Here is a 16,167-nt window from a genome sequence, read left to right on the forward strand (position 1 = left end):
AAAAAAAAACCAACAAAAAACCCCACCAAGGCAGAAGTTTCTATTTTTAGCTGCAGAGTGCAAATGCACAGTGCTGCTGAGGAAATTAATCACCTGCCCTGGAAGATGAACGGTCGGGTTTTCTCTCTGAGCAGAAGATTTATGGGACGAGGCGAGGGAACCGTGGCGGGGTGCCCTGGCTGCCCAGGTCTCCCCTGGGACGTGTGCCGCGCTGCTAGGGCACGTTGCCGGTGGTAGCACAGCAGGGCTGTGATTGTGCAGGAGGATCATTGAAGATGTTTCCCAGTGGCTGGGCAGTCCTCTGGCAGGACTCAGCAAAGCTGGAGAGGGACTGTGTCCGGCCACGGCACAGCTCTGGTACCCGCTGTCCCTGCCCTGCTCTCCCAGTCACTCCAGCACAGCATCGGGCTGTTCCTTTCCCTTTTTCGCAGGGGATGTGCTTCTGAAATGATTTTTTTTTTCCTAAGCTGAGGGTGATGGGCTGCCTGCATTCTCTGTCGAGGCGCCACGTGGCCGGGCTGTGCAGGACACACTGGTGGCATGGCCAGGAGGAGTGCCCACGCTGCCCCATGCACTGGTGATGCGCGGAGCGTCCCCACAATAACATGTATTGAAAGCTGGCGTGAAGTCGAGATAAGAGCTCAGTGCTGCTCTTATTGCTCTGGTGTCTGCTCACGGTGGCTGAAACTTAAATATTTGTTCCTGGTTACCGTTTATCTCACTGAACAGATCTTGATTTGGGAAGTACAGATCCTTGTGCAATATCAGCCTCCCGCTGTCTTCCCTTTTGTTACCCTCAGCAGAAATAATGGGAGGTTTAAAAGCAGCTGCTACCAGGGCAGTTTCTCCAAGAAAAGCTTTTTCCTTGGGGGTCAGGTCCATCGCACCAGCCTCAGGCACAGCCACGCCAAGGCTCCTGCCCTAGGCTCCCTGTGGCACTGTGCCGGGATGCTGGGCACAGCCGCTCTCCTGGCTGCTGAACCCCGTGGGGGGCACAGCGGAGTTGAAACCTGCCCTGGGATCGCACCGAGCTGCTGTCGTGCTCCCTGTGCCGTGCCAGGGCTGTGCATGGGCTGTAAATAATGAAGAGCTGGAGAGTCGGAAAAGCGCCAGCTCCTCACCCAGAGCCTGCTCAGATGGTCCATAGCCTGAGCCAGACCCTGTTGCCGTGTCCCAGCCTCCCCTTTTTGGGCACCCTGTGTCAGCCAGTTTGGGGTTTGGTGGGTTTTATTCTCAAATGAAAATGAAATTTTCTCATTTTCAGTCTCAAAAGTCACCCAATTTGGCTGCCTTAATTTTGAGGGACCAACTCTGTAGAGAACTGCCTGTACTGAGGGAGCAAAGAGGGGGCTGCTCTTCCAGCCCTGACCTTGGCAAAGGGCTGGGCTGTCCCTGAGCCAAGCTGCTGTGGCTGGAGAAGGTGCTGAGCTGCCAGGACCAGCTTGCTGGCAGCGGCACGCGCGCGTGTGTGGGGAAACTTCAGGGTTTTAATGAGCAAATTTAATGCAGTGTCCTGCTGTTTTGGGCAGATTTCCATATCGATCCTTAATCTATTTTTGCAGTCGCTTCTGGAGGTAGTGTTTATCTGTCTGTCTGCTACAGCCCCATCACAACTGCATCCCAGCTCCTCCCGGCACGGGAGCATTTGTGCTCATGGAAGTGGGGGCTCCCTGGGCTTTGCTGAGTGGGAATTTGGATCTGGATCCTGCCTTGGTACGGGGCTGGAGGCCCCCAACATCCCTTCAGCCAGCTCGCCCATGCCATGCTTCTGTTTTCCTCCTGGCTTCCTAAAAATAAAGGATGCTCCAATCTATCACCCGCTCTGCATCTGCTCCCAAGTGGCCACGGGGACCTGGCAACCCGGCCCCGGCCGGCGCGTGATGCCGCAGCCCTAATGAAGTTTGCTGGGTGGCCGTGCTGTCAGCCCTGCAGCCCACAGCAGAGCCGTTACCGCTGCTAATTAACTCGGCCAGTGCCCCAGCCGCCTTTGGTCAGGTTTGATGTATATTCGCTAATGCAATTTTTCCCCCTTTTCGCAGGAACTCGCTCCTGGTCGGCTGCAGGGGCTGCCTCTAAAGTGCACTAATGACATCTGTTTTTTTTTTTTCTTTTCCATCGTAAAAATGGAGAAGGAGGATGGCCAAGGTCCAGACCCCTGCTGGCTCTGGGGACGAGCCCACCGCAGCAGAAGTGACATCCCCACGCGTCTGGGAAAGAGTGGGGCTGCGGGCCGGGCACGCTGGGGTCCCTCAGCCAGTCCCCAAATGCTGCCTGTCCCCTTTCCCTGCCTTGGGGCTGTGCATGCTGGGCTGCAGCCGTGCCCAGGACATGCCATGCCTCAGAGTGTCCCCCCACGCAAGGCGATGCTCCAGCGGGTGGGTGGGTGTTGGTGGGTACTCCTGGACAGCATCGCTTGATCCAGCACCCGTCAGAGGTGCCGGGGAGCCAGGGTGAGGGTTCCCCTTGGTGAAGCCTGAGCAGTGTCAGCGAGCAGCTTTCCGTTTGTCAGATTAATTGTGAACCAAGTTAATCCATGTATCCAATTTAATTCTTAAGGCTTTAATTAATGAGCTAATGCGTGGAAAAGCTGGGGAGCGGCTGGGTTGTCGTGCGATTGCTGACCCTGGGTTACGCTGCAGCCTTTGCCGGCACGGCCTCCAGAGACTCCGGAGACTGGCTGGGATGTGCCAGTCACTCCCGGTGGGGTTCACCAGCACCGTGGGGACCCCGGGGACCCAGGGAGCGGCATTACCCAAACCACAGCCGCTGACGAGCGGCACAAGGGCAGCGTGAGGGCACCTTGGTTTGGGTGGGAGCATCATCCGTTGTGGTGTGCACGTTTCAGGGAGCAGCACAGTTTCGCCCTGTCGCAGGCACCTTCTCCTCCCTCCTCTCTGCCTCTGAACGGCCGCTCTCGTGCTGCAGTCGCTGGGGTGGGATCATGCTGGGGCTGCAGCCGGTGGGGCTATTGGTGTGTTGATAATGCTTCTCTTAATTGAGGACCATCTGCACTTGGTAATTTAATTTTTCCCTGCATCTGCAAGGTTCCAACTTTATTTATCTGTTGTCCTGAGGATTATTTAACTTACGAGCATCATGTTCCTCCAACAAAGGCACTCCAGGCATTCCACTGCTGCCCCTGCTAGAGAATATTTTAATAACATTGTCAAAGCCCCAGGAAAAAGGACGCATAAAAACTGAAATTGCAAAGGGCGACAACACAACAGAGCTGAGTTGCGGGGACAGCTTTCCTGCCTGATTTTGCATAGCGGGTGGCCTGCTGTGAGTATTACCTCTATTATATTAAACCGTGCAAGATTAAGAACAAGCCCCGAACAGCACAACCCCTCTCATTGTGATCAGGCCTGGCAGCACATTTCTTGTTTCAGTGCATTGACACATGTCGGCTTTTGTCTTTGGATGCTTATTGGTCATTAAACCCCCTCCAGCTGTGCCTTTGAAGGGCTGTGAGTGTGGAATTGAACTGCAGCTCCTTAAAAAAAATAAGAATAATTGGTAGCTGGAAAGTGTGTTGGCTGTGGTAGGGGGGAAGGATTGGGCATCTGGTTCACGTGGCAGCGAGAGCCGTTGTGTTGCTGGTGGCAGCCGCTGCCTTTTCCCACCCCACTCCTCCCACCTTCTGCAAGACACCCGTGTTTCGCAGCCACCCTGTGCTCGGGGGCAGGCAGGGATGCAGGCAGGGATGCAGACAGAAGCTGCTGCTCTGGATGGCTCCGGCTGCATCTCCTGCCTGCAGGAGCATCTCTGCAGCTACTCGCCCTGAAACACCGCTCTGTTCCACACCGAAACCCCAGGGAATCCATTTTTTCCCCCAGCCTGGTCCAGCAGCACCTGGGTCCGCACACAGGCATTAATTAGGCTTAAGCATTTCCCCCCCCCCCCCCAAAATGTAGGTCAGTCATAATTAGTGTGAATCCTGCTGCTGCCAGCTTTGCGTTTAATTAAGCTCCTGAAGTGGAGGTCGATGCATGAGGTGCAGCACTGAAGCCTCAGCTTTTTTGGCTGCTCACCAGATGCTTTGTGGTCACTTCGGCTCGACTGGTTCATTCTCAGGGCCAGGGCCGTGTTCTCCCTTCTTCTGGCTTGTGGTGGCCAGTCAACCTTGGAGCATGGCCATGCTGGGGACACGGCCACATTCCTGAGCAGAACTGCCCCTCGGCACATGCACTGCTCTGTGCTGGAGGTGCTGGTGCAGCCAGCAGGGAAGGGCACTTGTTTGGCGCAGTTTTTATGTGAAACTCCTGGTGTCATCGTCCCTTGTCATCATCCATCACACCAAGCGTCCTTATCCCCTGCAAGGGTGGCTGGTGCTTGTGCCAAGATCCGGAGCAGCCGGGCGCTCCGGAACCAAGGGGGAAACGCAGAGTGTTTTCCTTCCTCTGCAGCTCCTGGCACGGTCCCTGACATGGTCTCTAGCAGGTGGCATTGGCAGCTGGTTGTCACCAACTGGGGACAGCATTTGGATGAGCATCGCACTGGTGCAGGTCCCGGGGCTCCCAGCCCCTGCACTTTGCTGGATGTGCCGGCGCTGCCAGTGTGGCACCAGGGCCTGTGGTAGGACCTGGGGTTTTGGAGGGCAAGTTGAGCTTAGAATTTGGATCTTCTGCAGAGAGTAAACCTGCCTCATCTCGCCCACAAAATGGGTGCCCAGCAGCATGGTTCTCCATCCACTGGGATGATGGCGAAGGTGCAGCTCCTCCACTTGGATTTTCTCAGTGCTGTTCACCATGGTGTGTTTCCACCTCGGGGATGGCTCTGCTGGCGTGGCCATACTTGCCCAGGACCCAGTGTGCGGAGGCACTGGGGACCAGGAAGCACCTCGCAGGGACCCCGGTTTTAAGCACTTCAAGCCTTCAGCAGCCCCATCTTTGCCTCCCGAGGAAAGCCTCAGCTCCACGCGCAGGGCACGGCAGCCAGTCCCAAGCCCCCGGCCACCTCCCCGAGCCCTTTTTGGCTCCTCCACCCCGCAGCCTGGCTGCCTATTTTTACCGCTCCGGGGCTGTGAATCACTCCGCTCCCTCGTCTCGATTGCTGCCTTTGAAGGTATTTATAAACCACGATCGTCTACCCTGCGCCTGCTTTAGCAGACTGTGTAAATTTAGTGCTCTGGCTCGCTCCTGCCCTCTCCTCCTCACCCGTATCCTCGCTGTTCAGCGAGTGTAGATGTGCAGGAGCTGAGATGCTCCCTTGCCCTAATTAAAAACATCAAAACAGTAATGAAGTGCCTTGCTGGCACCATCCTGGAGGGTGATGTTGGGTGCCAGCATCCCAAAGTGCCTGGTGCTTGGTGCTGAGTGGCATGGGATGCGCAGGGATGGTTCTCAGCATCCGTGTGCTCCCGTTTGCCTGGGAGGGTGTTTGCTTGGTATTTAAATTGGTCATCACTGGAGAGTGAATGGCTGCCCTGTCCCTCTGGGTGCACCGTTTTTATCACGTCCTACTGATTACCCTGCTAATTTCTGTGGATCGAGCAGGCAAATTAATCTCTTCTCTGCTCCTTCCCCTGGGAGTGTTGGATCGCTAGGATTGGGTTTGATTAAAGCTTGGAGAGCCTGGTGCAGCTCGCTGGGGCTGGTGGTTGCTCTTGGACGTGGTCAGGATCCGTCCCCTGCCCTCACTGGCTGGCAGAGCTGCCCGGAGGGGCACCGATGGGCTCCCCCCACCATTCCCACACTGTTCCCAGCAGTCACAAAAAGTAACCTGTAGGCTCTGGGGAAAACCCCGGAGGGCAGCGTGGAGGGGCGCTGCTCCCTCTTCTCTTCCTCCTTCCCACCTCTCCTGCTAAAAACAAGCAAAACAGGGAAAAAAAAAACAAACTCACTGGGAGAAAAATGGGTACAAACAGCAGGAAGAGGAGTTATTTTTAAGTTGCTAACTGAATATGGAGTAGTTGGCTGTGGTTTTTGAAGGCCATTAAGATGGGATGCTGGTGCTCATTAATTTATTGCCAGAGGTCTTCTAGCCCGAGCTGCTCGCTGCACTAAATCAGCCTTGCAGATGCGAGGACTTAAGTATCCAAATAGATGTAGCTTGCAGCAGACACAGGGAATGATCTTCTGGCTGGGCTGTGGTGCAAATGGCTCCAACAGGCGCTGGGACCAAAGTGTGCAAGTTTAAAAAGTGGGGAGAGGAGATCAGCCAGAGGGATGGGGGGCCAGGGAGCCTCCCTGGGGTCCTTGGTGTCCCACAGCCACGCTCGCCCCTCACCGCCCTTTTCTTTCCTCTTTCAGAATAAGGTGCTGACGGTGGACGGGGTGAAGGTGAAGCTGCAGGTATGTCCCCTGTGTCCCTGGTCGCCGCTCCCTCACACCCCCCCAGGGTGTTTGGGGCTGGGCAAAGCCCTGTGGCAGAGGAGCACCCCAGAAGCGGGTCCCTCATCTCCATCCTCTGCCGTCACATCTCCAGCCCTGGCACAGCCTGATGAGCCCTTTGGGCTGCTCTGTCCCCTCGGTGGGAGCCTGCTCGAGGCTGGGGGCTGTTCTGGCCGTGGTGGTCCTCGTCCCAGCCCGCCTGCCTCCTTGCTGCTTGGTGGCTGGGGCCAGAACTGGTGAGACTGGAGCAGCACCTGCAGAATTTACCGGGTGTTTCCAGTTGGCTCCTGCTTTGGGAGAGCTGGAGGATGGTGAGAGGGATGGAGATGCTCCAAAGGGATCCATGTCCCCTGGCTCTGCCTGTGTCCAGCCAGTGGGACACACAGGAGGTTTTATATCCACACACCCCCCCCAGCCCCAGCCAGAGCTGCTCCAGGCCCCTGAGACCCGACTGTTTCTCTGACCCCTTTGCCAGGAGCTCCATAACAACATTAGTGCTGATCTTCCCCTGACAGCAGCGTGGCACTCTGCAAACGTATTGCTGCATTAAAAACTGATAAATTAAATTAGCGGGTTCCCACGCATCCATCTGCTGGATGGATTTTCCAATTAAGGGACATGTCGGGAGCCCTTTGCCACGCACCATTGTCTCCACGCACTGAGGAGCCGGGAGGTGCTGCTTCAATATTTATTGCACTTGTCATTTTTTTTCCTATTACTGCCCTTAGAAGCAAAAGGCTGAAGAAGCTTCCTGGGGTTGCGCCGTGCGGTTTGGTTTGGTGGTGGGTTTGATGCCAGGTGGGTCCCTCAGCCCACATGGTGGCAGGTCATGGCTGACCCCTCTGCTCCCATCTGCCTTCCAGATCTGGGACACGGCCGGGCAGGAGCGCTTCCGCAGCGTCACCCATGCCTACTACCGGGATGCCCATGGTAAGCACGGCCACCTCTGCTTCCCGGGGGGAGCTCCCTCCCTCCAGTTCTTCAGGCCAGGTGAGTCGGGAATCACCAGAGCCATTCCCCCGTAGGAAGCAACCACCAAGGATGGAGGAGCTTCTGCGTGTCGAGGTGCAAACCCCAGGAGTCTAAGGCATTGCCTGCGGTGGATTTAAGCATATTGCATTATATTTTACAGCAGGCACCTCCATGGTGCTTTAAGGCGTGCGCTGCCTCGGGGAAGGGTGCAGAGCAAGCTCCTGAGCCGTGGGCTCTGCTCGGCCATGTTCCTGCCTGGCACCACGGCACCGGCACTAACGCACCGTCCCTCTCTCCACAGCCCTGCTCCTGCTCTACGATGTCACCAACAAAGCGTCCTTTGACAACATCCAGGTACGGCAGCACCCCCGGGCCCCTCCTGCCCGTCCCTCATGTGCGATGGGCCGGGGAGGGGGTACGTGCTGCAGGAGATGTGTGTTGGAGGTGTGAACCATCATCGTTTCCAGAAGGGCTGTGGTTAATGCCGGGTGCCTGCCTGATGGCGGGTCTGCCTATGAGGACACCAGAGGACAGGCAGAGAAGGTTTTCACTTTCATAGCAAATAAAAGGGGTGATGGATTCATGTCATCAGCAAATTAATGCTGTGTGTAATTACAGCACCGGCTGGAGAACGTGCTTCAGTAAACGAGCACAGGCAGCTTCACCGAGTGAGATGCTCCTTTGTCCTCCTCTGCACCTCCAGGTCCTGATGGGCCGGGCTTGGGCACTGCATTGCCCCCACACTCCTTAGTGCCAGACCTGGAAAGGGCAGAAGGTCACATCCCCCAGACCTGCCCTTCCTGACGGCTTTTGCGTGGGTCCCTCGTGCTGCCCGACTCTGCCCCGGCCCCCCCAGCTGACCCTGGGCCCCTGTGTGGGTGCTTCAGGGGTGCTGGGGAGCAATGTCGGAGTAGAGGGTTCCCTTAAATCTGGCAGAGGGAGGAGGAGCAGTGGGCACATCACTGGGTGTTTGGGGGAGGCGGGAGGACCTGGCCTCAGCCCCCCCCTTCCCCTTGCCCGCTGGACCCATGCGGCTGCTGGGGGCCACCTACACCAGCACCAGCAGAGCCTGCTATGAGCCTGGGAGCAATTAGCCCTGAATGAATAGGATGTAATTGCTTATGTCCCAGACATGGAGTACACTGTGTGCGTCTGCGGCGAGCAGGCTGTGCGCCCACAAAAACACCCTGTTCTCTAGCACGGGAGGTGCCGTGCCAGCGTTAACACCCCCCCGGGGTGGGGAGCAGGGGGCCATCACGGCCACACCAGCTCCTGGGGGTTCCTGCAACGCCCTGACCCCCTGGCCCCAGGTGCCTGGAGCTGTCCCTGCTCCAGAGCATCCTTTGGCAGCCCCATGCCTGCCATCCCCCCGTGCCCGCAGTCCCGTGGTGGGGGAGGGGGCATGTCCTGCCACCCTGCTCCCATGTCACCAGCACCGGCAATGCCTCCTGCAAGCTGGGACTGGCCAGTGGTGGAATTTTACAGGCTGAGGAGCTGGATGGCTTGAGGAGAGGTGTTTGCTGCCAGGTAAAATGGAGAGTGAGGGCTGGTCGTTAACCAGGCTGCAGGTCTGTGCTGAGGTCGTGATCCGTCACTGAGATGGAAAATCACTTGGAGGTTTCATGCTGCTGGGTAACATGGCCCCATCTGCAGTATCAGCCCTCCCAGCCCTGTGGGGACACAGGAGGGATGGCCATGGGGCACACGTGGCACCAGCAGGGAGGAATGAGGACCCAGGGAGAGTGTGAGGCACTGGAAAGAGGGACGGAGGGGTAGCGGTGCCAGAAGTGAGCTGAGGGGGGTTGTCAGGAGTGACTGAGTGTCCCTTGGACTAACCCATCTGTGGAGCTGAGTGCCCTGAGCCCAGCAGGGGTGTGATGGGGTCCCGGGGCTGTGTCTACATGTGTTGGGCTCCTAACGTATCGTCAGTGACAGGCTCTAATCCCGAATCATCCCTCGCTTCCCATTGGCTGGGTGCTGATGCGGGATGCTGCTGGGTGAGGAGCAGTGATGGAGCAAGGATGCAGCGAGCCCAGCGTCATGGGGCATGGGATGCAGCAGTGCTGCCCACCCGGGAGGCAGCAAGTGGCTGCTTGCACTGCGGGGTCAGGGATTACAGGGAATTAGGGCAGGTTTGATTAGATTAGGCTGGATTAGAGGGCAAGGAAGCCACCCCACGGCTGCTGGGATGATTGTGCTCAGCATGGGGGCAGCAGGTGCAGGAGACAGACACGGGACACATCCCGGAGCAAACCCTCAACCTTACCCTCCAAAAGATTTAGTCTTAGCGTCCCAACCGAGGGGGAGTTTGGGTTAAACTCCTGCAAGTGCCTGTAGTCAGACAGAGCGGGCAGCAGGGTTGAAAGGCTGCTCTTATCCTTGAAAATTGGGGCCTGGGCAGCAGCCCAAGTGGGGTGCCAGGCTTGCTTAGCAAAGTGGGTCCCTCAGATCTTGGTGACACCCCAGGGTGTCTGCTTGTCCACAGGGCTCTTTGGGAAAGGGTGTCCCTGGGGACGAGTCGCTGGCTGCTGGCTGGCTTCTCCTGCCAAATCATGGGGAAGGAGGCAGTTCTTCTCCCCAGGGTGCTGCTGGATCACACGGCATCTGTGGGACCGGCTGCTCCCTGCCTGCAGCTCCTGCCCTGCACAGTTGAGTTTCTGAGCTGGGCTTTTTGGGCTTTTTTTTTTGTACCTAACCCCCAGCCACCCACCTCCTCTTTGTGTCCACGTAACGCCCCCTGGCATTGTTTGGGGACAGCACTGTTTCCCATAGAGGATGCCTGGTACCCAGGAGTGGTGCAGCCCCCCATCCTTCCTCCTTCTCCTCTCCTCCCGGAGCTGTTGCTAACCCCTCTCTCTGGCTGTCTCTCTCCAGGCTTGGCTGACAGAGATTCATGAATACGCACAGCAAGACGTGGTCCTCATGTTACTGGGAAACAAGGTGAGCCCGGCCCCATGACTTCACCAGAGCCTCTTCTTCCTCTACTGATGGTCCCACAATGGAGCCATGGGCAGGGGAGCCTGGGAGGGCTAAGGGGACATGAGGATTGCTTACTCCTGACCTTCCAAATTATCCCCAAATGTTCTTTGTCATTACTGTCGGCAGGTGGATTCCGCCCAGGACAGAGTGGTGAAAAGGGAAGATGGAGAAAAATTAGCCAAGGTAGGTGATGTGTCCGTTGGCTGCAGCGGAGTTGGTTGTTCCATTCTCTAATGGGGGATCTGCAAGTACAACAACTTGTAATTGATAATGTACACCAGTGAAATGGTTAACTGGAGACCAGTCTGACCAAAAATACACCTGGGAGCACTTTGCTTTTCTTCCCTTGTCTTGCTATCCTCTTCCTCCTCATCTACTCTTCTTCCTTTAAGCTTCCACTAATGGTTTTCACTTCTTTGTCCTCAAAAACTATTTCTGAAGTTGCATAAGGAACGCCTGAGCTGTGAAATGCTCAGCTTTTCCTGCCCACCCTGGCAAGGGTCCCTCTCCCAGGAGGGGGATGAGCTCCTGCGGCAGGCACCGATGTCAGCTGGAGCTGCTGGGGCTCAATGTGAGCCAGGAGCCCCCCGGGGACGTTTCTGATGCCACTGTGTCTTGTCCCGCAGGAGTATGGCGTGCCCTTTATGGAAACCAGCGCAAAAAGTGGCCTCAATGTTGAATTAGCGTTCACAGCCATTGCAAAGTAAGTGACCGGTGCGGTGGCCGTGCCGGGCACCTCTCTTGCAGAGGGGACAGCCGTCTTTGAGAGAAAGGCTGGCACCATCACCACCCACCTTTTCATTCCCTGGGCTCCCACCCTCCAGTTCTTATGCTGGCAGGTACTTGCCATCTCACACGAGCTATGAAGTGTCTCATCAGGGGGAGGTTTAGCAAACCACCTAGACCAAGTCGTGTTCAACCACGCTGGGCCAGGCAGCTTAAAAGAGCAGACAGCCTGGGCAGAAAAGTAATGTTTTTCCCCTTCCCACAGGGAACTGAAGCACAGGTCCATGAAGCTGCCCAACGAGCCCAAATTCAAGCTCCACGACTACGTGAAGAAGGAAGTGAGAGGCTCGGGCTGCTGCAGGTCCTAATGCGCTCGGTGCATTTGTACAGAGACTCATGCCAAGTGTTCGTGCGCCGCGCTCTCTCCTCGTGGACAATGTGTGCATGTCTGTCTGTCGTGTCTGTATCTGCCTAAAAGGTGAGCTGGGACGTGGGGAAGCAGCAGCAGGAGAAAGCTCTCTCGGCCGGGGCGGACGCTGGCCGTGCTGCAGCCACGTGCCAGGCACTGCGCCCCGAGCCCCCATCGCCTCCATCCGCACTGCGAGCCCTCCGGCTTCCCTCACCGGTTACTCCTGCTCGCGGCCACTCATCCCCATGCAGGGGTGGGAGGTGGGCATTCGGGATGGGACCGGGGTGGGCTGGGCTCTTGCTGTGGTGCCCTCCAGGACCTGGCTGTCTCTACCTGGTCAGCAGCAGCCAGGAGCGCTATGAGGCTTCTTTAACTTTAATAAGAATTATGACTTAAAGGGAACGAACGCCTTCTCCCCACCCAGACATCTGGGTAGGGAAAAAGTCCTGAATTCCCTTTTCTTTCCCAGCGTACCTGGAATTGAGCTGTTCAGAGCCCTGGCCTGGGCAACACAGGAAAGACTTGTCCTCGAGGCAACCATTTTTGTAGTTGCTTACTGACATCTGTCCACCTTTTGTGGGGTGTAACACACCTCCGCGATGAAGGCTCCTCCTCTTCCCCGCAGACAACACGAGCTTAGCTGTCTGTTTGAGTGAGCTCCCGCTGACCCATCTGTTGTACAGAGATTCCTGAATGTTTATCTGTTTGGTAAAGGCTTTGGTTCTCTTACTACTGCCATTTCTAGTACTTTAATTGAGAAGAAATCTGGTGTATTGCAGCTTATCCTAAATACCTTCATGTAAGTGCGATAGCGTTTTTAGACTGCAACAATGCTTTGATATCTTCAAAGTTCTCTTGGGACAGCTCTTTCTGTTGACTGAAGGAAGCTGGGGGGGATGCTGTAGGCATTGATTTCACCAGTTTCAGACTCTTCTGCCAGCTCTCTTCAAGGGACTCCTCACCCCTTTGGTCTGTGTCAGGCATTTGGTTTTTTTTTTTAAAAAAAAAAAAGCTGCACTTCTAAGTACAGATTTTAATTTGGATGAAGCGTTTGGCCTTTGGCAATTTTCTTTGAAAATGCCACATGCATGACCAGGTGCCCACTGCACTGAACCTCCCCACGCTGCCCTAAATGCACCACTTTTAAATTAAAATAACCCGTCCTTCAACGCCGCAGCCGAGCACCAGCTCTCTCAGCAGTCGGTTCAGACGCCTCTGCCCCTTGTTTTGCTCCAGCACCATGTTCCTGACGTGCCGAGAAGACCCTCTGCGGCTGCTGCGTGTGGTTCAGGCAGGGACTCCTCAGAGCTGCGCTCCTCAGTCAGCTACAGTAAAATGAGCTGCTGAAGTGAGTCCAGCACAGTAACAGTATGAAAAAGGATCCTAAAATAAACCCACTGAGAACAGAGCATTTTTTTTTTTTCCTAAATAGCTTTTTAGGGAGAAACAAGTCTTTCAACTGTCTGATTTAAATTTTATTTAAATTATTTGTTGAAAAAAAAAAATGTTCTCGCAGGCTTATTTGCAGCTTGGAGCAGAGCTCCGCTGCCAGCGCCGCGGGAGCAGGCAGGAGAGCTGTGCTGGTGGCTGCGGGGGGGGGGCAAAACGGCAGTCCAGGGCCCCCCTCCGTGTCCTGTGTTCAGCAGCGAGTGCTCCCCACAGATCCAAGGGGATGGCCAGCACCGGCACAGCTGCTTCCGCGGAGACTTTCTCTGATGTAACTGGAGCTCTCTTCACCCGCTCTCCTGCTACGAGCGGTCTCTTAAGGTTTGTGGGAGAGTAGCAAGCAGGAGGATGCTCTGCAAGTTGCTCAGGTGCTCCAGAAGCACGTGGGAATGTGTAAAACTCCGTGTTTCACGCTGCTTTGGTGAGCTTTGCCGTGCTCCCATGGCTGCTGCTTGACCAGTGTCTCCTACACGAAGCTGCTTATCTCCCATTTCTCATCCTGGGCTGCGTGGCACACGTTTGACTGGGATTTTCTCTCATCCTGAGCTTGCCGAGCACCAGTGTTTTGGTATCGCAGCTCCGCAGGGAAGGAGCGGCATCCGCAGCTTCCACACCTGATCTGTGCCCAGGTCTGCCTCTGGCACTGACCTTTCTCAGCCCAACCTTGGCAGTGCAACCGCAGCCCCTGTCCTGAGGTACCAGTCCCTGCGTGGACACACTGCCCCAGGGGCCTCCCAGAAGGCAAAACCAAGCAGCACCATTCCTAACGCTCCCATCAGGTTGCTGCTTTCCCTCTTCCTCAAAGGGCAGGAGAGCCTCGCACCTTGTTGTCTTCAAGCGAAAGTTCACAACTCTCAGCTTGCTCCTTCAGTGTGGGACCACAACCAATTAAAGAAATAATTTTAATAAGGAAGATGTAAATGCTCCCCTTTGGAGTACTTTAAATATGCCTGTTGGGAGCTAATTACTACAGCAGAGACATCCCAGCTGCATTTGGGGGGTATTAGACCTAAACTTTAAGGCAGACTCAGCTCCCATCTCTCCCAGTCGCAAGTTCCCTCTCTACAACTGGTCACCAGTGCCTGCGTGCTGACCTTGCCCTAAAGCTCGTCCTCAGACTGTTATCTGGAATCTTCTTACATGGGCCTTTACTGCCACCAAGCGATGAGGAATTAATAGTTCAGTGCATTCTAACAAGACAGAGGACTCGGCATCATGTGCAACTTCTCATTTTTGCTGGCTCTCGTTTACAGCTTTTGTTTCATTCCTGTTAATAAAATTTTTTAATAATCTTTGTGACTACCATGGTATTTTGATTGTCTTATGTACACACCTGCACTGTTTAATCATTCGAATAGTTCAGCTCATTTCTGAACCCACCTAAATCCTCCCAGTACCAGCACAGGCTCAGCTGCTCCAGTGAATCCAGCAGGAATTAAAGGGAGCTGCATCTTTGAAGACGCTCTGGTTCCCCTGAAGTGAACAGTAGCACCAGAAATGGTCTGCTGGCTGCCCAAATACAAAGTTCTAAATATCATTTGTAGTTTTACGTGCCCCCCCCCGCCGTGCGATTTATGAAAAACAGAAGCCAAACAATTCTTTTGAAACCTTTATTAAAATCTGTAAGCTACAGAATTGGCCAAATACAGAAGCCAGAGAGGAGATACAGCAGCAAGGAACTTAAGAATGACAAGGCTGAACTTGATTTGAGGCTGGGGAAAAGAACATCACCTGAGCAACTTGTAATATCCCAAAAAGCTAGTTAGCATCACGGATTTAAATTTAAATTAGCTGTCTACACAACTGAGCACTGGAATTCATACTGTGAATCCTTTCAGTTACCCACACTACTGCATCCACCACCTGCCACGAGGTTTACCTTTAGCTACTCCATGTGGCAGAGTAAAAGTCGATTACTTTTGATTTCATGTACTTCAGCTAATTCTGCAGCTGCTGCTTTGTGCTTTAAAAACTGATTGACTCCCAAGTTGTACACCATAAGAAACAGCAGCTTCCCTGTGTGATACAGCAACCCCAGATGAGTGCATTTTGAGCCGAACTCTTCACAGCTTGTAGTCTACCCTATCCCTTGAACAGCAGCTGTGCTACAGCATTTAGTAGTTACTCCAGCCCCAGTTTCACCCGCCTGAGATCCACTCCTGCCTTCCCTGCGGCTGCAGATCCCTGAAGAAGCTTATGCAGACCAATGGTACGCTAGAAACAAGCGATACCTTTTTTTTACCTCCCAGCAGGCACGGCTGACGGGCAGCACCCCGGTTTCGGCATGGAGGGTGCCGCTGCCCGGGCCAGAACCGCCCAGGAAAGGGGCCGCCGCCGGCCTCCCACGTCGCCGTTCATCGCCCCCGCCTCACCGCTCCTCAGGCCGCCACCATACAGTTCTCACCGGCGCGATCCGGTTCCCGCCGGGCCCTGAGGAGAGAAGGCAGCACGGTGAGAGCAGGCCGCACCGCCCTCCCCCAGCCCCGCCGCGGCTCCTTCGGGCCTCAGCTGTGGATCGTCAGCAGGGGCCACGGCCGCCCGCCGCCCTCAGACGAGGTGTCAGAAAAATAGATTATAGATCATCCCCGGCCCGCCCCCCATTAACGGCCACGCCACCACCGTCCCCTCCCGCTCACCTCTTGACTGGAAAGGCCGACCGCGTGCCCCCGTTGCGAACTTTATAACTGCCCCCGCGTCGCTATTGGTCAGGCTGCCTGCCCATATGGCCAATCGCGAACCGTTGGCGTGATCGCCCTCTCGCCTCTCCCAGCGCTCATTGGTCGCCGCACTTCCTCGCTCCAATGGCGCCGCGCTGCGCAGCGTGGCCCGAGGCGGTGGTCTGCCGCCGCCTGATTGGCCCCTGTAGGAGGCCGAGCCAAGCCAGTAGCAGGAGTGGTTGTAGCAGAGAGTGACTGGGAAAGCGCCAATCAGCGCTGGGCTGCGAAGTCTGCTGGGAGTTGTAGTCCCAACGTCCTGGAGGCGCGGCGAGGAGTTGACGGAAAGCGTCGCGTCGGACTACAAGTCCCGAGGAGCGCGAGGAGGGGGGCTTCCGGCCCGGGTGGCAGCTGAGCCGCTAGAGGAGCGGGGAGCAGGCCTGGGGTAGCGATGTGCCGGGGCCGGGCACCGGCGCTCCGGCCGCCGCCGCCAGGTACGAGCGGTGCTGCTCCGGGTTGGGCCGAGGGTAGCCGGCCGGGCCTGGGGCTGAGAGAACGCTGTGAGGGGAAGGGCTGGGCCGGGCGGTGGGGAGGAGGAGGATGAGGGGGAGGGCGAGGGGCGCTGGGCCGCGGGCTCCCCGCGGAGAGG

General features: G+C 56.0%; 2 protein-coding genes across 2 annotated transcripts in view; both read left to right on the plus strand.

Annotated features, from left to right (window-relative positions):
• RAB26 (RAB26, member RAS oncogene family) overlaps positions 1 to 11,377 on the plus strand; it is a 29,904-nt gene extending 18,527 nt beyond the window's left edge. Inside the window, exons 3-9 of the mRNA XM_074158540.1 lie at positions 6,252 to 6,293; positions 7,196 to 7,262; positions 7,606 to 7,658; positions 10,179 to 10,244; positions 10,410 to 10,466; positions 10,910 to 10,986; positions 11,275 to 11,377. Coding sequence (XP_074014641.1) covers positions 6,252 to 6,293; positions 7,196 to 7,262; positions 7,606 to 7,658; positions 10,179 to 10,244; positions 10,410 to 10,466; positions 10,910 to 10,986; positions 11,275 to 11,377 — 465 coding nt within the window. The remainder of the gene's footprint in view (positions 1 to 6,251; positions 6,294 to 7,195; positions 7,263 to 7,605; positions 7,659 to 10,178; positions 10,245 to 10,409; positions 10,467 to 10,909; positions 10,987 to 11,274) is intronic.
• A 4,531-nt stretch (positions 11,378 to 15,908) lies between these two features.
• Positions 15,909 to 16,167, plus strand: part of TRAF7 (TNF receptor associated factor 7) — a 35,724-nt gene continuing 35,465 nt past the window's right edge. The window contains exon 1 of the mRNA XM_074158271.1: positions 15,909 to 16,012. The gene's annotated coding sequence lies outside the window, so the exon portion shown is untranslated. The remainder of the gene's footprint in view (positions 16,013 to 16,167) is intronic.

Source organism: Numenius arquata, chromosome 14, assembly GCF_964106895.1.
Source record: "Numenius arquata chromosome 14, bNumArq3.hap1.1, whole genome shotgun sequence".
NCBI classification, from domain to species: Eukaryota; Metazoa; Chordata; class Aves; order Charadriiformes; family Scolopacidae; genus Numenius; species Numenius arquata.